Raw genomic sequence first — 21206 nt, 5'->3', positions numbered from 1 at the left:
GGGGGGGGACCAGGCAAGCAGGGGAGGGCAGTTGGGTGTGACTGGGCCAGCAGGGGAGCAGTTAGGCGTTGATCAGGCTGGCAGGGGAGTGGTTAGGGGGTGATCAGGCTGGCAGGCAGAAGCGGTTAGGGGCAATCAGGCAGGCAGGCAGGTGAGCGGTTGGGAGCCAGCAGTCCCGGATTGTGAGAGGGATGTCCCAGATTGGAGAGGGTGCAGGCTGGGCTGAGGGACACACACTCCCCCCCACCCCATGCACGAATTTCGTGCACCGGGCCTCTAGTAATTAATAGTTAGTAATACAAGAATATACTTTGTGCTTCTCATGCTCACAGCTGTAAACCTACTTTTGCCCCACCCAATATTCTTCATTGATATCATTGATATCTCATTAGAATTAAGACTATTCTCTGCCTTAAAAGGCACCAATGTGTGTGTGTGTGTGTGCATGTGCGTGGGTGTGTTTACTGAAGTATTAGCAAGCAGTGCAATAAACTGCAGAACATGTATAAAAGATGTTTACAGCAGCCTGCATATAATATACATGTACCAGAGATTTGCACTTAATTCCGGACATATGAGGCCAGTATTCATAGGACCTTTTCTTCATGGAAACGTTGAAAGAAGAAGATCTGGAAACAAGTTTCCCTTCGGCACAGTCGCCAACAAATAAAAGTGGTAGACAATCATTTTACCTGAATAGCCTATCTTTTCTCCATTTAATGATTAGAAAATAGAGTGAAATCAAATATTTAAAATGTTTCCACTTTTACAAGAATTCTGTTTGGCAGGGAGACTTCTAGTTGACTGAGTCATATTCTTCCATGGTAGCTAGACTGTTTCTTAGGGCTTTTAATACTCTTTCTAGAGACTGAACTAACCATTTAAGATCATTACCAAGAATTAAACACAGTTTCAATTAAAATATCTTACCAACCGGTATTACACCAGTTTTCTAGCTTGAGCCCCAGGATTATAAGGCTCTGGTTGGCATAACTAGAAAAGTTAAGACATGATTCTGAGACTTAATGAGCCACTACCAACAAATAAAACATTAACAACTTTAACAATTTACAAACGCTCAAGTATTTTTAAAAACTTTGACTGTATTCTCTCACCTTATCTTTATCTTTATATTTTTATCTTCATTTGAAATTCTGAGTTCAGAAATGCTAAGCCCAAGTAACAGAGCAGAACTTGAATGCAAGTTCTTGTCTCAGCGTCTAGGACTCTACTGTCCAATACTATTTCTAAAAGAGCCTTATTTATTTTCATAGGATAGCTCTATAGTTAGTGAATGGCATTTAAAAAATATTAATGACTTCAGTATGAAGTTTTCCTAACTAGTTTTACATTTTAATAAAATTTGAGTGAACATTTTTAACTTAGCTGAAAAAGATTAAATAAAGAGAAGTATTTTACCCCACTCTACACACAATACCTAAGCCTACAGATGCTAGGCTGGTCATCATGCTCTGGGCCTAGGGTGGATGAATATGCCCTTCCGTAACTGCGGCAACTGCGGCACTTGCACCACAGACTTCTTTTGTCACTTTTCACAATAAAGTCTTCATAAGACATTTTTCCAAGAAAATTCTGCCCTGCAGTACCTGATATGCACTGCAGGAATAGTTTCCTAGAGGTCAAAATGTGCTGCATAATATAAAAAAAACTGAAAATGTTAAGTGATGTGCCTATCACATAGTAGGTACTCAAATATAGGTAAATCATAAACATCCATCCCCTGAACAAATTATAGAAATATCTGTATATTTCTACCATGACTGACTCCCTTAAAATAAAATTCAGAAAAAATACATTAGAAATATTAAATTTGTATTTATAATGGGTAGTTATAGTTATAAATTGGTTAATCATGTGGTTAAATATTTCCTACTACACAGACTTACTGAAATGGCACTCACAAGTCAAAAGAATAATACTTCTTCATACTTGGAGGTTTTCCCTATTAATTTCTTGCCACTGCTAATTAATTATCATTTATCTAGAAAGACATAGAAGGTCATATTGGTAAGTATTTTTTACCACTTTTGTTCACAACAAGGTTCGTTTCCCGAGTTGGGTCTAAGTAAGACTAAAAACTTGTGTGAAATTCCTGTCAAATACATCAACGCCCTTGAGATCTCCACAGTTTGCCAATTTCAGACTTTCTTGACCTGGACTGCCTAAGCCAGGTCTATCAATTTACCCTGATTACTAGTATACAAAGGCTGAAAACTAGCCCCAAAGCCTCTTGAATGTAGCTTTTGCTTAAAAATGAAGTTAATAATCATAGATTATACAGGACCTCTACGTTTGTTGGATGCAATTCATTTTTTTATTACTGTTTGCATTCAAGACATGATACTGTGGTTATGGAACATTTTCTCTGCTATCATAACGAGTTCCTGTGGGGATTCCACATACTCACTTTTGGCACGTGAGGATTGAACTCAACAGCTCTATGAATGGCCTCGACTGCATTCATCTCTGCTGTGCTCAGCCCCCGTCGAGATGCAGCCTCGGGAGAGAATCTGAAAAGCAGAAAGACAAACACCATCCACTTGGGACCACTGCTTGGGCATCAACCCAGAGTGGCATCTACATAAGAAGGGCCCATAAAACCACAGCAAGCCAATGGCATGACCTTTCCAAACCTCCACTACATGGAACCTCTGAGTGACACCTCAGACCAAGGCCAACAAAAACCCCCACAGAAGCAGAAAGCGTGTTTGCATCTAATCGTGGCAGAAATTAAATTCAGCTGTCAAGTCTCTCTGTCTAAATAGCTATCTAAATTTTCTCTGGGGCACCTGCTTAGGTCAGGGGAGGGGATAGGACTGATGAGGGCCGACAGTGTAGGAAGAGAAAAGTAGGTTACAGGAGAGCACACTTGGTTAAAAACAAAACTGGGGAGAATTTTCAAGGAGCTCCCAACCCAGCATCAGTGCTGCCCTGGAGGGAAAGTCGTGCAGCCTTAGCGGCAGCAGGAGAACCTGCCTGCAGCCGGGCTGGCAGGGGGGTGTGCATGCCCCAACTGCGGGCCAGACACCTGTCCAAGTGGATGAAAAAAAACCAGACCATGCAATCTCTTTCTCACCTCACACCCAGGGCTAACTCCAGAGCTGTGCTTGGCAGGCAGACACCACAGGGGAAGCTGTGACAACCCTGGCCCTGCCCTCCCAAGCTGGAGTCGCTGTGTAGGGAGAAAAGATGTTGCAGTAGGTACTGGCGATCTACAGGACAAAAAAGAATGAAAGACAATTACTTCGGTCTTGAAGTGCACACACACTTAACAGCAAACCTGTCTGACACGGCAGAGGCTATTTTCTTTCCCTGTGATCTGATTTTCAATGGGACCAAGGGAGTGCATGGGAAGTGTGTTTCTGACTGAAAAACAGTTAAGCCATCTATTCTTTCTCACCTGCCAGTCGTCTTGGATGTTTATGGAAATTCTCTATGCCACAGTCACTTGCCTGAGTAAAATGGGCAAATATCCCATTGAGATGGCCACTCAAAGTAAACAGACCCTGGGCGGGGGCTTGGTTGGGAGTAGATGAGACAAAGAATGGAGATGACCACCCCCTCTGCCATATTACTACCCAGTCTTGGACTGCTGAAGAAACAGGAATATGCAAAAAATGAATAAAAGAAAGGCATTTTGTGTTAAGTACTAAGCAGGCCTTTTGGTATGAATTATCTGGCAAGAAAAGAAAAAAAGTCACTTCAGAGGCATGGAATTGTATATAAATCCCTCTTTAGGGATTCTTACACCCCTGCAATACTGCAGGGTGTACTTCCCCTCCTGCTGGCAGTGAAAGAAAAGATCAGCAGATTCTGGAAAATGCATGCTCATAAGCAGGGGCTCATAGAATAGGAGACTTCCAGGGAAACTCTCAGAAGCAACATCTCCTGGAGTTGTAGGGCACTTAGTAGCACACACGTTGTTACTCACTTACTTGTCAGAGACAGCTCTTGCTTTGAGCAAGGCAGCTGTGTAGCATATTGTTGCCGACTTTGGTAAGCTTATATCTGTTAAAAAAAAGAAAAGAAAAGAAAGAAAGTAGGAACTCTTGTAAGTTTGCAAAAACAAGGAGCAATGGTTTTTAATATGCTAGTATTTTAAACATGTAAGTCTAATAAAGCATAAATTAAGAATATTATAATGTCCATAGTACACAGCTATTTCTTATGTATCAGGGTGGTATGTGCAACTAAGAGTAATTTATATTTTTGTAAATAATTCATGTTTAAAATCTATCAGACTGACTTTAGCAATCATCTTCTACTTTAAAATGTGTATTTTCATCTGTTGAGTTTACTCAAGCAGAGAATAGCTAAAAATATATCAATTTAATGTTATGTGAATACCCTTGATATCATGAAAGGCAAATATGATCTCTTTGTTACTTATAAAAATTTATCAACAGGCATATGAAATACCAATGTGAAGGAAAATTTATTACCTTTATTTAAAAAACAAACAAAAAAAACCACAGCTTAAACTATATATCTTTTGAATTACATGTTAAGAAGTTCATGTTTAGTTTTTTTGTTAAAATGTAACATATATATTGTATATATAAAAACTATATGATAAATCTTTATATATAAGGATATACATATGAAATTGTTAGAAAACTATACAGTTTTTGTTCATTCAATCCCTTTTCATATGAACCCTAATTTGTTTCCCAGAACAACTTCCTCTCAGTTTGTGTAGAAAATCTCAGATGAAGGGTAGAGTGAGTAATAGGTTCAGATAATGAGTTTGCAGGGAAGTAAAAGTACAGGGTACAACTAAGAGTAGATAAACTCAAAGAGAGTAGTCCTTTGGGGGAAAACATCTGTTTTTAAATTATGATTCTATTTCTTTATTTTTTTAAATGTTTTTATTGATTTCAGCAAGAGGAAGGGAGAGAGATAGAAACATCAATGATGAGAGAGAATCATTGATCAACTGCTTCCTGCACACTCCCTACTGGGGATCCAAGGGCATGTGCCCTGACCAGGAATTGAACTGTGAACTCCTGGTTCATAGGTCAACACTCAACCACCGAGCCACACTGACCAGGATGAATCTATTTCTTACTAGAATAGTATTTCTTTAATACTCAACCAAATGTATACTATGACATAGAAATGCCTTCTAATTCAGACCAGGTAAAAATATGTCATTCCCGTTGCTGCCAAATTCATTCTGGGCTAGAGGAATACAACACCTGGAATCCTTGTTTCTTTACAGATCTGTTTTCAACCTAGAATTGTGTTACAGTAGAAATGGAAAGGGAAGTCCCACAACTAGCCAATAGACAGAAGTAGAAGAAAATATTTTCATAAAAGAAAATCAATCCCTCATCCAATAACAAGTATTTACCATCAATTCCAGCATGAGGAATTTCTCTTTGAGAGAAATTTTGATGACATTGAGAAAATACAAATAATTATAGAAAATACCAACACAGAATTGAAAGGGAGAGTCTTTGCAACCCTGATCTCAGATATATACAAACAAAATTTCACCACCATATGTATAGTATAAAATGGTATGTTTATGATTAAGAAGAAAAAAATGTCAGACACTCACAGATTTTTCATTGCTTTTCCAATATCTAAACATTTAACCACTTCCCAGTGTGGGAAATCAATCTAGGAATCAAATATCTTGTTTGCTAGAGTCCACTCATTGATTGTCACTGGAAGATAATTTTTTAAAACTGCAGATAATACACATTTTACTTACTTAATGTTCAGATCTTTTATTTAAAAATTATCCAAGCCTTGTTTCCACCCTTCCTGGTGGAAACCCACAGTATACGATGGTCGGCAAACCGTGGCTCATGAGCCACATGTGGCTCTTTGGCCCCTTCAGTGTGGCTCTTCCACAAAATACCATGTGCGGGTGCGCACATACAGTGCGATTGAAACTTTGTGGCCCATGCGCAGAAGTCAGTATTTTGTGGAAGAGCCACACTCAAGGGGCCAAAGGCCGCATGTGGCTCGCAAGCTGTGGTTTGCCAAGCCGCAGTTTGCCGACCACTGGTATGGGAGAACATATTTGCCAATGATACATCTGTTAAAGGGTTAATATCCAAAATATAGAAGGAACTCATACAACTTAACAGAAGGAAGATAAACAACCCAATTTAAAAATGGGCAAAGAACCTAAATAAACACTTTTCCAAAGTGGACATACAGATGGCAAACTCACATATGAAAAAATGCTCAAAGTCACTGATCATCAGAGAGATGCAAATTAAAACCACAATGAGGTATCACCTCACACCTGTCAGAATGGCTACCATCAACAAAAAAACAAATGACAAGTGCTGGAGAGAATGTGGAGAAAAGGGAACCCTACTACACTGCTGGTGGGAATGCAGACTGATGCACTCATTATGAAAAACAGTATGGAATTTCCTTAGAAAATTAAATATGGAACTGCCATTTGACCCAGTGATCCTACTTCTAGGAATATATCCTAAGAAACCTGAAACACCAATCAGAAAAAATTTATGTACCCCTATGTTCAGAGCAGCACAATTTACAATAGTTAAGATCTAGAAACCACCCAAGTGCCCATTAGTAGATGAGTGAATAAAAAAGCTGTGGTACATTTATACCAGGGAATACTAAGCAGCAGTGAAAAAAAGGAATCTCTTACACTTTGAGACAACATGGAGGGACCTGGAAAGTATCATGCTAAGTGAAATACGGCAGTCAGAGAAAGACAGGTATCATGTGATCTCAGTAACAAAATAAACTGATGAATGAAGTGGGTCCAGAGACATGGAAGCATTGAACAGAGTACAGAATCGCAGAGGGAAAGTGGGGAAGGGTGGGTGGGTGGGAGGTAATAAATCAAAAACCATGTATGCATATATGCATGGCCCATGGACACAGACAATGGGGCAATGAGGGCCTGGGACTGGGGGTGGGGGTGAGCTGGAGGGGGCCTATGGGAGCTAGGGTAATGGGACATATGTAATACTTTCAACAATAAAGAATTTTAAAGAAAGAACTACTCAGATTGAAGAATAACTGAAATGAAAAATACATTAGATGAAATCATTAGTAGATTAGATGAAGCAGAAGATCAAACCAGTGATTTGTTAGAAGAAAACACCCAAGCAGAAGAGCAAAAAGAAAAGAAACTCAAAAAAATTGAGGATAGTATAAGGAGCCTCTGGGACAACTTCAAGCATACCAACATTTGCATCATGGAGATGCCAGAAGGAGAAGAGAGAGAGCAAGGAATTGAAAACCTTTTAAAGAAATAGTGATGGAAAACTTCCCTAACCTGGTGAAGGAAACAGACGTGCAAAGAGTCCCAAACAAGGATGGCACCAAGAAACATCATAATTAAAATGTCAAAGGTTATATAAAGAAAGAATCTTAAAAGCAGCAAGGGAAAAGCAGTTAGCTATCCACAAGAGAGATCCCATAAGACTTTCAGGTGATTTCTCAACAGAAACTTTGCAGACCAAAAACAATTGACATGAACTATTCAAAGTGATAAAAAGCTATGACCTATATAACCAAGTTTATTCTACCCAGCAAAGCTATCATTTAGAATCAAAAGACAGGTAAAGGGCTTCTCAGACAATAAAAAGCTAAAGGAGTTCATCACCACCAAGCTATTATTACAAGAAATGTTAAAGAATTTTCTTTAAGAAGAAGAAAAAAATAAGACCCTTACATATGCTGTCTACAAGAGACTCATGTCAGATCAAAAGACCCACACAGACTGAAAGTAAAGGGATGGAAAAAGATGTTTCATGAAAATGTAAACAAATAAACAAAAGCTTTGGTAGCAGTACTTATATCAGATAAAATAAACTTTAAAACAAAGGCTACATAACAAGAAACAAAGAATACTACTTCTGGGTATTTATCTGAAGAAACCCAAAACACTAAATCAAAAAGATTATATATATATATATATATATATATATATATATATATATATATATATTTTCATTCACTACAGTATTATTTACAATAGCCAAGATATGGAAGCAACCTAAGTGTCCATTAATAGATAAATAGATAAAGAAGTGGTGCATATATACAATGGAATATGACTCAGCCACACACAAAAAGAATGAAACTTGCCATCTGCAACAACATGGATGGATCTATAGGGTATTGCTGAGTGAAATAAGTCAGACAGAGGAAGACAAATGTCATATTATCTCACTTATATGTGGAATCTAAAAAACAAAATAAACGAGTAAGCAGAACAGGAGCAGACTCATAGATACAGAGAACATTTTGATGGTTGCCAGATAGGAGGGGCTTTGGTGGATGGGTGAAAAATGTGAAGGGCTTGAGAAATACAAATTGGTAGTTATGGAATAGTCATGCCTACAGAATAGGGAATATAGTCAATAATATTGTAATAACGATGTATGGTGTCAGATGGGTACTAGATTTATTTGGGTGATCACTTATTAAGTTATAATCTAATCACTGGATTGTACACCTGAAACTAATATTGTATGTCAATTGTAATAAAAAAATAAAAATGTTTTAAAGTAAAAACAGTTTTTTGAGCAGGAAATAACAAATCAGGTGCTTTCCAGTATTGCCTGTAATTTATTCATAAATTTTATTCAGGGGAAGGGATTCTCAAAATCATCCTTAGTCCAATTTTGTGTGAAAAGACTCTATGCAGTGCCTTTCTGTCTTTTGTAAGTGACATGTAACTGCCATTATTACCAAAAAGTTCTCTTAACAATTAGAATCCAAGGAGGAAAGAAAAAAAGAGTCATCACATAATTCCATTACTGTCTGCAGAAACAAGGAATGCTAAATAAACATTTCTCACTTAAGCCAGGCTGGCGCTTGTTTAATTTTCCTTCTGCTTCTTTGACATCTTGTGTTTCATATAGGTCTTTTTCTGAAAAGGGAGGAACCTTCTCCAGTGTCTTAGGCATGCAAAATCAAATGGTCATGAGAGTCTTTTATTAAAATCTAAAATCCTGAATGTAATACAATTGGAATCGTAGAGCATGTACTGTGTTGTGTCTGGCTTCTTTCACTCGACATGATGTTTCCGAGTTCCTTCCATGTTGTTGCATGTATCAGTACTTCATTATTTATTGCTGAATACTATTTTATTGTATGGATATACTACAATATGCTTATTCTCCTGCTAGTGGCTATCTGGACTGTTTTCTAGTTTGGGACTGTTATAAATAAAGAGATTGTGACTATTCTTGTGTAAGATTTTTTTCTGAAAAACAAAAAACAAAAAACACAAACACAAACAAAAAACCTCATTTCTGTTGGATATGTAATTAGAAATGAAATTGCTGAATCAGAAGTTAGATGTTAAGTTTAATCTGGTAAGTAGTGCTTCAAAGTAGTTATATAAAGTTTATAAAACTAATATATGGTTGATAGATGTCAGAAAAATAGTTACTTTTGAGTTGAGGGCAGTTTGGGGCCAGAAAGGGTCTGAGGCAACCTTCTAAGATGGTGGAAAGTTTTATAATCCTGAGTGGTCATCACACGGGGTAAACATAAGTGAAAAGTCATCCAGTTCTACACGTAAGATTTGTGCAAGTTACTACATGTAACTTATCTCTCAATAAAAGATTAAAAACAAAACTACAATCCTATGCCACATGAAGCTGTCTTCTCTCCAATCTATAACATTTTACTTGCCTTTTGTCATTCTGGCCCCCTCCATTCTTGCTACAAATCATTATCTAAAAATTACTTACTAGTTTTGCCTTCCATTAAAAAACAGAATCTGGTTATTTCTCAAGTCAGCCTTTCAAATACTAAGATGGTTAAAATATCTCTTCTAAACCAATTATTTCCTGAATAAATACTTCTAGTTCCCCAACTGATATATTCTTCAGAATTTCTCACTTATTTTTGTTACAGAGCCACAGGTGGTTTCAAAATATGAGAATTACAAGTGGCAATAACCCTCCGAGTCCCTGAAACCTGACCAGGACAAAGCCCAGTGAGACGTGCAGTCTGAGGCGCAGGGCCACCACACTCTGAGGACCAGCTAGGACAGCCTGGTGTAGAGCGGTGGAACTCCTTGTTTGCCCCAATGACTGGATAGGCAACAACACCTAGATTCTATTCAGATTCACTGCAGCCAAACCCAGGTCCTTTCTCTTTTACTTCAGCCATGAAAATTTTGGAACCTAGAAGTAGGATTTTCCATTTGACTCCATTAAATTTTAAATCTTAAAATAAAATAGAAGCTATTAAATATTAATCATATCATTCCAGCCTACCAGTCCTTGTTCTGACTCAAGCTACCACCCAAATGTGCTCCATACACTTCATAAGCATGTGACCTTCCTCCCCATATGATCATTATCATTATCAAAATTACTGATAACATTTTTCAAGGACTTATTAAGTGCCAGGCACTGGTGTTAATCACTTACTCACATTATCTATTTATTCTTCATAGCAACCCTATGAGACAGGACCTACAGTTAGCCCTGTTTCATAGATGGGGAAGGTGAGGCAGAGAATGGTCAAGATATAAAGTAATGTCAGGTATTTAGAACAAATATCAGCTGTCCCCAGAGCACATGATTTTTAACTGTGCTATGTTGTCTATAAGGTCTGATTTTAAAAATATTGACCATGGCAATACCAAGAGAGAATTCAGAAATCATATTCCAGAGATCACCCTAAATTTGCAATGGTCTCAATGATATATGTGCAACCCTTTATTATATCTATTGGTAGAATAGGTATTAATTATATAATTATTACTCGTAGCCCGGTGCACAAAAATCGTGCACATTAAAAGGGAATTAATTGCCCTAACTGGTTTGGCTCAGTGGATAGAGTATCGGCCTGCAGACTCAAGGGTCCCGGGTTCGATTCTGGTCAAGGGCATGTACCTTGGTTGCAGGCACATCCCCAGTGGGGAGTGTGCAGGAGGCAGCTGATCAATGTTTCTCTCTCATCGATGTTTCTAACTCTCTATCCCTCTCCCTTCCTCTCTGTAAAAAATCAATAAAATATATTTTTTTATAAAAAGGGAATTAAGTAGCAGAGATATTTTAATATTGCTATCTGCCCTTTCTCTAGAAATAGAAGTGTGAGAGATGAAAGGACATTAATAAAATGTATATGAAAATCATATATAAATTTATTAATAAATAAACAGTAACAAAAGGATGTAACATCAACAGAGGCATGATATATAAAAACAACAAAAACATGATATGAAAACAACAAAAACATGATATAAAAACAACAGTGATGCAAACAATGACTGATAAAGTGATTAAACTTATTCTAATATCTCCCTGTACACCACATTAAGAGTGAAAACACTTTCAGAGTGCTTGACTAATTTCCCTTGTGATGAAGTACTTAGAACTTTAACTGTTACATCACATGCTCTTCAAACTCGAGAGAAAGCAACATATAACTGACCATGTGCAAAAATGGGTTCAAGTAGGAACATGCCTACTCTGTCTAGAGTTTGTCCTTGTGATTTATTAATAGTCATCACAAATGCTGGCATCACGGGAAACCGTCGTCGAATCAATTTAAATGGGAGGCCAGTGTCAGATGGGGACAAATTAATTCTTGGAATCAGAACAGCTTCTCCCTCTGCAGATCCCGTTAATACTTCAGCTTTGATAATGTTAGGTTGTAATCTTTTGATAATAAATCTGGTACCATTACAAAGACCCCAGTTACTACTGAGATTTCTCAATAGCATGATGATTGCACCCACTTTCAATTTTAATTTATGACACGGCATTCCCCAAGGAGTAATACTATTCAGAAATTCGATGGGGAAATTTCCCTTTGTTTCTTTGTTATGGGGTGGGGCCACAACATTAGTAACAAAGAAACAGAATTAAAACTTTATTGTGGGGAGCCGCTACAGTGTTTTGGACAGGTTCAAGCCTTGGACTGATGAGAGGGCACAGTCCTCTCATTGCCATGTGCAAGTCCCAGCTTGGAGGGCAGGGCCCTCCCAGCACAATTATAGCCAACAGCTGTAGTTGTAAGCTTGAACCTATGGTCTGAACACGTGGCCCCACGTGCCTGAGTGATGTGGGCTTGATAGAGTTCAGGTGCATGTAGTTGAGTAGGATTGAAACCCAGGAGATTGTTTGTAAACATTCTGGTCACGCCCTTACTTTGCCTCCTAGCATCTGCTATAAAATAAAGGCATGGCTGTGGGCGTGGTCGCTGTCTCTCAGAGAAGCAGCGTCCCACCGAGACCCGGCTTTCATTCTCTTGTCTGTCTTTTCTAAGCCTCTCAGCCGCCCCACTCAGGTTCACCCCGTGCTGGCGCGGCACACTTTAGAAAGATCTGCCTCCATGCTCCCAGGGCAGGTTCCTGCCTCAAACTCCGCCCTTACAGGAAACAGCTCCGGGAAATAGCTTGGGGGAGGGTGCAGCCGTTGCCAAGACAACCCTGTAGGGCTGACTTCCTTCCGCTCGATCTCGGCTGTTCATCTGTATGTGATGAACACCACCCATGGTTTTTATATAAGTAGGTAGTACTAGTGACCCAGTGCACAGATTCATGCACATTGAAAAAAAATTAATTAGAAGGTGGCTGGTGGGGTGGGACTGGGTGAGAAGGGCCGGACATGCCCTGGAGCCAACCTCCCATGGTCCCTCCCTGGCCGGCAGCACCTGGGGCAGCGCTGCGGCTTGAAGGGCATCTGTAGAGTGAGCGGGGTCCCTCCGGCAGGTGGGGTCTCTCGGCTTGGCCTGTGGGGATCGGGCTGAAACCGGCTCTCCAACATCCCCCAACGGGTCCCAGAGTGCAAAAGGGCACTCTGCAAAGTTGCTGTCATACAGGGTGTGGAATGCAAGTGTGCGGTAAACCAGATTAGGGTCAACTGTTCCCCAGCAACAACATAACCCACGGCCGAAGATGGAATCATGTGGCCCCGTGAGGACTTGGGCTCCCTCCTCTCTGGTTCCAGGGTGCATCACCTGAGAACCGCCGCTACCAAGTCACTGCAGCTCAGCACTAAACCATATTCGGGGCCAACAGTGCCCCAGCGACAACATAACCCAAAGCTGAAGGTGGAATCACTCAGCCCCATAACCCAAAGCTGAAGGTGGAATCACTCAGCCCCGTGAGGACTTGGGCTCCCTCCTCTCTGGTTCCGGGGTCCATCACCTGAGAACCACCACTGCCAAGTCACCCCAGCTTGGCAGCACTTGCATTGAACTTCTACCCTCTGGTGGTCAGTGCACACCATACCTACCAGCCGGTTGGCCAGTCAAATGGTCACTTAGCCTTTTATATATATAGATACTAGAGGCCCAGTACATGAAATTCATGCACTTGGGGGGGGTCCCCTCAGCCCAGCCTGTACCCTCTTGCAGTCTGGAACCCCTCGGGGGATGTCCACCTGTCAGCTTAGGCCCAATCCCCCTGGGATCTCGCAATCCGGGATCCTGCACTCCTTACTGCTCGCCTGCTCGCTCTTTACCGCTTGGCTTGCTGCTCCTTAGTGCTGCTGTGGAGGCAGGAGAGGCCCTTGCCACCGCCACTGCGCATGCCAGCCGTGAGCCCAGCTTCTGGCTAAGCGGCCGCTTCCCCTGTGGGAGCACACTGATCAACAGGGGGAAGCTCCTGCACAGAGCATCTGGCCCCTGGTAGTCAGTGTGCATCATAGCGGCTGATCATTCTGGTCGTTCCATTGTAATGGTAGCTTAGGCTTTTATTATATAGATTGATTATTTATATTAATGGTATAATAGGTTTTATGACCCATCATTCCACATTATCTAAAAAGATAGAATTAAAAACATTATCAAATGTTTTATTTAAATAAAGATATAAATACAGTTGACCCTTGAACAATGGGAGGGTTAGGGATGCCTACCCCCAGGCAGATGCCCCTCAGTATGCAGGGAGGATTGGTTCCAGGATCTCCTCTGCAGTTACCAAAATCTGCAGATGCTCAAGTCCCATACATAAAGTGGCATAAAACAGTGCATACAGTAAGCTGTCAGCATCTGAGGGATCCACAGCTGGTTAAAAATGAGGATGTAAAACTCTGGGACATGGAGGGCCAACAACATATTTACTGGGGGGAAAATATGCATATATTTATTGAAAAATCTGCACATAAATGGACCAATGCAGTTCAAACCTGAGTTGTTCAGGGCCAACTGTACTTCCACAGCATTCCTCTAATTCAGAAATATGGCCATTTACATTAATAAGAAACACTGAAATACTATTGTATAGAGCCCAAAGCTTTCACATCCACTACCTCATCTGTTTTTATTTGGAAAAACTTCCTTAGTAAATCCACGTTGGATCTTTAATCACCTCTTTCTTTCCTAAGTGTTCATAAACAACATAATCATCACTTCTAGAATTTTGCTGGGATTGACTTATTTGCTTAAATTCTTTTAAAAAAAGAGTAAAAATCATTGAGGGGAAATATAAACTAGAAATAAATAGTTTTGTGTTCTTATCATCTTATTAGCACATTGCTTTCTTCTCCAAATAGTATTACTAGTAGATAGATCAAAGCGTTGGATAAGAGCACACAACTGTGAAGATCATCCTCAAAAATCTTTTCTTTAAACATGAAGAAATACAGGTCCAAAGAAGCTAAATGATACACTTAAGAGCTGCTTACCTAATTAGTGACAGAATTGGTCTTGCAATACCATGTCCTCGTCACCATCCCATACTGCAAGCGTGGTACTTGCTTTTATCATTATTCTCTTATGCTTTCTTTATCATTTTGCTTGGAAAATATGTTTACAATTAAAATCTTGAGACTTTTGCTTCCTCTGGACTTTAGCCACCCTGAACAACTACTTACAGGTTTCTACCTCACTTATTTAGCTATTTGTCATTCTGATCTTTTCGTATACTTTAATCACTTGTGTTTCTTTTACATTTATCCCATTGGAAACAACTATAATTTCATCTTTTAGAATCTCCCATCCTTTTTTTAAAATATATCTTTATTGAATTCAGAGGGGAAGGGAGAGGGAAAGAGAGACAGAAACATCAATGATGAGAGAGAATCACTGATTGGCTGCTTCCTGCACGCCCCCTACTGGGGATCGAGCCTGTAACCCAGGCATGTGCCCTTGACTGGAATCGAACCTGGGACCCTTCAGTCCGCAGGCTGATGCTCTATCCACTGAGCCAAACCAGCTAGGGCTCTCCCATCCTTCTTGAATCAATTCCCACCACATACATACACACACACACACACACACACACACACACACACAACTGTATCTCCTAAAGTTAAGTCATTTATTGACTCTCCATTTCTGGATTTATAATTGCCTTTCCTCTGAATTAAAAAAAGTCAAAGTTTGTTTTCTTTTTTCTTTTTTTTAAAATGTATTTTATTGATTTTTTACAGAGAGGAAGAGAGAGGGATAGAGAGTTAGAAACATCGATAAGAGGGAAACATCGATCAGCTGCCTCCTGCACACCCCCTACTGGGGATGTGCCCACAACCAAGGTACATGCCCTTGACCAGAATCGAACCTGGGACCCTTCAGTCCGCAGGCTGACGCTCTATCCACTGAGCCAAACCGGTTAGGGCCAAAGTTTGTTTTCTTATTGTTGCTATCTGTTTGTTGGCTTTTAGATTTGGGGAATATGTTTATAACTAATGTTCCATTCTTTTACTATTATGAGCTATAAGATAACATGGTCTCCTTTTCTTAAGATTCTTCCTTTTTGGTAAGAATTAAATTCAGGGAATCAATTACTCTCAGGCTTTGTTTAGTAGTAACTGAAGTGTTACTAAGGCAAGAATTTATCAGATACTTTGCTTTTAGGAATGAAACTTCTTGTAAATCTACAAACACAGACATTCACACCATGTCTACAAATTCACAACCTACGAATACTAGGTGGACACTGCACCTGTTCCCACATTCCACTTTTGTTTTCCTCATGTCATTGTTATGACTCAACAGAAGTAGGTAGGTGTCACTGGGTTATATGAGTTCTAGCAGGCTCTTAATCACTTCTTGTTACATTCCCCCAAAAGACAGAGTATCTAAGGGTTATGCTGGGTCTACAGAGGCCTCAATTTCCTGTAGTTAAGAGATCACCAGAGAGCAAAAGAAATTAAGTGGTTATAGTGTAAAACAGGAAGTTTTTTGTTATTGTTTTACATATATATTTATTGATTTCAGAGAGGAAGGGAGTGGTAGAAAGAGATAGAAACATCACTGATGAGACAGAATCATTGATCAGCTGCCTCCTGCACGCCCCGCACTGGGGATTGAGCCCGCAACCCAGGCATGTGCCCTGACCGGGAATCAAACCCGTGACCTCCTGTTTCACAGGTTGATGCTCAACCACTGAGACATCACAGCTGGGCTAAAACAGAAAGTTTTGATCATGACCCAGAAATAAAGTTTCTGCACTGGAATTGTTTAAAGAAGGAAAATCAAACTGCAATAACTCCTTTATATTTATTGGTTGGAAAACTAGCAATGTCTCTCTAACAGATAGAATTCTGCTTCTTCCCAGTGTCTGAAATAATTTCACTGGTCCTCTTCAGTGGCATTCCACTCCTTCATGTCTTAGTGATTTTGCACTGTGTTCATTTCTCAACCACTTCAAGTCAAAAAAAAAGGCCGAGCATGAATCCATCGTGCCGCTCTCCTCAGTTCATGATCACATAGAAGTCCTTCCTCTGCTGAAATGGCCTCCGGGTCCATCCATGGGCTTCAGAATAAAATCCAAGTTAGAGCCAAAGCCCTACCTAATTCACCCTAAACATCTTTGGCTCTTTGCTGCAGCCCTCCTCCACCCCTCTGTTCTGTGAGCTACACAGAGTTCTCCACACAGTGCTGTCAATCTTGCCTGGAACCTTTCAATATGCTCTCTTTGCCTCCAGCACCTTCACTCTCTGGCTCCGCTCAGATTCCATCTCCACAGGGAAGGCTTCTCTCACTGCCCCTGGGTGAGGTGTTTCTTCCATCTTGGGTTGAACTATCACAATCTTTACACTTTACAGCATTGTCTGTTCTCTTATTTCCCTCTCCTATTTACATGGTGTGCTTTAGGGATAAAAGCTGTTTCTTCAACACTTTGTACCCACAACACAAAACAAAGTCTGAAATGTAATTGGTGGCCAATGTTTGCTAAGTGAAACCATAAATTAATATACTAACATCTCAAATTACTTTATATTATTTTCTTCATATATGCAAACATCTACATATAATTTAGCTTCTGGGAGCCAAAGTGATGGTATTGATGTTTGTTTTAAGAGGGAGTAACTTGTTATTTCTCAACATGTGTATTGCATTTATCTTTCCTTAAGGCATTCAGAAGAATGCAGGAAAGTGTATTAGATGTCTATTTGAAACAGCAGTGGAATGAAAAAGTGGGGCAGGAAGAAAGCAAGAATAAACACTGAAACATGGTTGAAGAAAAGTACAAGAATTTGGGGCCAGAAACAAGGAAAGCAAACAACACCACTTCTGGCTCCCAAAGACGCTTTATGGGAATGATGCCGCTAAAAGAATAGGTCATCTCAGGGAGAATGACTCTTAACTTTTCAAAAGTCATAAATGGCTCATAATAACAAATTTGAAATTTAATGTAATAATCTTGGGGAAAATTTTATGTAGTTATGAGTTAAGCTGTCAATTTGATGTGTCTTGGAAAACCCATGAGGCAAAACTTTAGATAGGAGAGACCAATTTTTTCAGTGATAATCTTTTTTACCTAATTTCCTTTGTTCATCTACAATAATAACAATCAAGATGTAATTTTAAAAGGATTATTACTGTTTCCACTCATGAGATCGGTCAACTGAGGGCCAATTTCATATCTATAATTCTAAAAGTGTGTTAGGGGTAGAAGCTAGAAGATAAATAAGTCCCAAAGTACCTCCCAAGTGAGGACACTATGTCGAATGCATCTTCATCTAACAAGGCATTCATTCACTAGAGATGTTCTGAATGTCCACACTAGTACCTGAGTGTAGGAGAAGAAAACAGCACAGGGCTTGCTCTCAACAGGTTTCTTTCTCTGCACTCCCTGCAGCACATCTCCAACAGAGTCATGGAGCATTGATTCAATCTGCCTCAACTTACTGTGGGGTTTTTGTTTGTTTGTTTTTTAAAAAACATCTTTCTTCACTAAACTGAAAGCTTCTTAGAAATACATATTCATCTCTGAATCTAGAAGGACCTAAAAGTTAGTATCTTCAAAACAAGGGTTTGAAAAAAAAAAAAAAGCAAAACAAGGGTTTGATAGATCCTTGCTGAATTAATTTCAAAAATTAACCTAATTACTCTGTAATTATTTAAGAGTATGGAGTATCATGTATCTCTTTTCTTGGTCAGGCAAAAAACTCATATATTTGAAATTTGTATTAAGCACATGCTTTAGGAGCCACTAACTGATCAACCAAACAAACAAAAATGCAGCCATTTCTTCTTCCTAATCTGTTATGGATATATGATGAATTATTACTGTTCCATTAGGTGATGGTTGTCTTCCATGTGGCTATCTTCAACAAAATTTCTGTTTGCTCCTGTTTATGATATGATACAAAGAAAACAAAAGAAATGTAGATATTTTTTGGTTCCAGAAGTATGAGGTCATTTTGTTTCACCTTCAAAAAGCCAATCCAAACCCCTTTTTAACCAAGGCATAAAACTTCACTAAAGAAATAAAGAGGATTAATATAGCAGAACCTCAAAAAGATGTGCCACCTGGCATTTCAATGATTTAATAGGGAAATATTACAAGACTGTAGTAATGTGGGGGAGGGGGAGGAGCAGGAAACATGGATTGAACTACACCTAGAAAAATTCATCTTATGCTACAAAGTCAAATACCAGATATTATTTGCAACTTTGGATTGGATTACTCCAGAACGTCTATGTCAGAGTGTCCTTCTGTGGCTGGTGCCCTAAAGCCAAACACTGCAATTTATGTTATGGTAATGGTTGGCTGGGAAGGGATGTTACCTTGGTAAATTATGATAACTAGGCAATAAGGATTACTAAAGACAACATAAATTTGGAGGGTTTGTCCATGTGCCAACTATCTATATTACAGATGTATGGATTCATAAAATGTCTTCCATCAGGGAGACAGGAGAAGTTTCTCATGTATAGTCTTTACTGAAAGAACATCTATTACCAGAACTCCTACTCATGCGTGGATAGTAGGTCAGTCAATCATTTTGCAGCCTCAGAGCCCCAATCCTCTTGACAGATCTATCTTAGTTACTTTCAGGACACCCAGTACACAGCTATGCATTCGGGCCATAGTGTCTCAGTGATGTGTGCTTACCGGCCTGAAGCCATAGTGATGATAATTATTTTCCTTTTATTTGTTAAATTAATTTTTATTTTGAATATTTTATTTCTCAATTACACTTTACTTTCAATATTATTTTGCATTAGTTTCAGGTGTACAAGTTAGTGGTTAGATCAGGGGTCCTCAAACTTTTTAAACAGGGGGCCAGTTCACTGTCCCTCAGACCGTTGGAGGGCCGGACTATAGTTTAAAAAAAAACTATGAACAAATTCCTATGCACACTGCACATATCTTATTCTGAAGTAAAAAAACAAAACGGGAACAAATACAATATTTGTATTTGCATGTGGCCCGTGGGCCGTAGTTTGGGACCCCTGGCATAACCTATTTCTGCCATAAAGTAGATGTGATGAGAAGGCAGCTACGTTTCCTTGGTAAGTTGCTCTCATCAGCCTCATGAGGCTGATTAGGCCAAGGATGCTCATTGAGAGACTTCTTAGGAAGTGAGATTCATGCTCTTGAGGATCTTATGATTAAGCTGAGGGGAAAGACACAGGGATAAATAATACAAGGCAGTATGTGAAAATTATACATATGCTAAGATCAGAGGGATAAACAGAACATTACCTCACAGCCCGAATTCGGGGCTGTGAATGATGTCCTTGAAGCCATATGCACCACATTCAGCCTGCAGGCTGGGTAAGCCATGCGTCTCACACACGTGCACTGCTATTTTCCAAATTGTAAATCCAGCAATGCTTTTAAATGAATTCTTGTTTTATGATATCTATTGTAGCCTCACCCCTTCTAGTTTGTTTCAACATCTGCCTACAAAAATGGGTGGCTACCAGGCTCAATTCTTCTCAGGTGTCCCTATACCTGAAGGTTGCTTGGGCCAAGAGAAGAGTTTTCTCATAAATGCTTAATGAAATTACTTGGAAAGCTTTCCCTCATAATGGAAATAAAAGGAATAATAGCTTTCACTTTTCTTTCAGCCATTTTTTGGTTATCAGGGACTTTAAGATATTTCTGTATATGTGGGACACATGAGCTAGTGGTTTTCATATTTAGTTTGTTTCAAAGTTCACTCAGCATGATCCTTTTTTAAAAATTGACTATTTAGTAGATAAGGTGGCTGTAAATTATTAGAGAATTCAGAAATCAAAATCTTACTCTAGGGCTGTTATTAGGTAAGAAATTTTCCTTTTCCTTTGTTCTCTGGATGATTATTAATAGTAACCAATTGGTCTTCTCTAATGTACTCTGAAACAATTAGTACAGTTTGTAGCATTTTACAAATTATATATCTTTCTCATGACTCATAGCCTTTGGGGTCTTTTATGATCATCCTGGGTAGTAGCAACATATAGTCTAATGACTTCTATTACGGTGACAAAATCACGAGAGGATAGTCAAATATCTCTAGACATAAAACTCACCTTTATATTTATATTATGGCTTGTATTCATGATAAATGTGGTGCTAGTTGGATTGCTAGGTAATTCAAAATTGTTATTTTTTTCCGAAAGATTTTTGCCTGTGCTGTTTTAAAACAAGATGGAGAAGGATGACATGATATTGCACATAGAAAACCCCAAAGACTCCATCAAAAAACTACTAGACTTAATAAGTGAATTTGGCAATATGTAGGATACAAAATTAATACCCAGAAATCTATGGCTTTTTATACACCAATAATGAACTCACAGAAAGAGAAACTAAAAAAAAAAACACGATCCCATTTACCACTAGAGGCCTGGTGCACACGAAATTCACGCACGGGGGGAGGGGGAGGGCCCTCGCCCGGCCTGCAGCCTCTCCAATCTGAGACCCTTGGGGGATGTCTGACTGCTGGATGTCCCGGGGATGAGACCTAAATCGGCAGTCGGACATCCCTCTCACAATCCTGGACCGCTGGCTCCTAATCACTCACCTGCCTGCCTGCCTGGTGCCC

The 21206-nt window shown here is 39.4% G+C and overlaps 1 protein-coding gene across 9 annotated transcripts in view; it reads right to left on the bottom strand.

Annotated features, from left to right (window-relative positions):
• The window catches only part of ST7 (suppression of tumorigenicity 7), a 246223-nt gene that overhangs the window by 49581 nt on the left and 175436 nt on the right, over positions 1 to 21206 (bottom strand). For 7 of the 9 annotated variants that reach the window (XM_006100186.3, XM_006100189.3, XM_006100184.3 and 4 more), the window contains 2 exons: positions 3957 to 4029; positions 2429 to 2531 (listed from right to left, as the gene is read on the bottom strand). In XM_006100186.3, the coding sequence (XP_006100248.1) occupies positions 2429 to 2531; positions 3957 to 4029 (176 nt within the window). Of the gene's footprint in view, positions 1 to 2428; positions 2532 to 3097; positions 3234 to 3956; positions 4030 to 21206 lie in introns of all 9 variants that reach the window. The other 2 variants (XM_023763805.1, XM_023763804.1) reach the window with 1 other exon arrangement.

This window comes from Myotis lucifugus, unplaced genomic scaffold, assembly GCF_000147115.1.
Source record: "Myotis lucifugus unplaced genomic scaffold, Myoluc2.0 scaffold_301, whole genome shotgun sequence".
NCBI classification, from domain to species: Eukaryota; Metazoa; Chordata; class Mammalia; order Chiroptera; family Vespertilionidae; genus Myotis; species Myotis lucifugus.
This window is presented reverse-complemented; position numbering and strand designations above follow the sequence as displayed.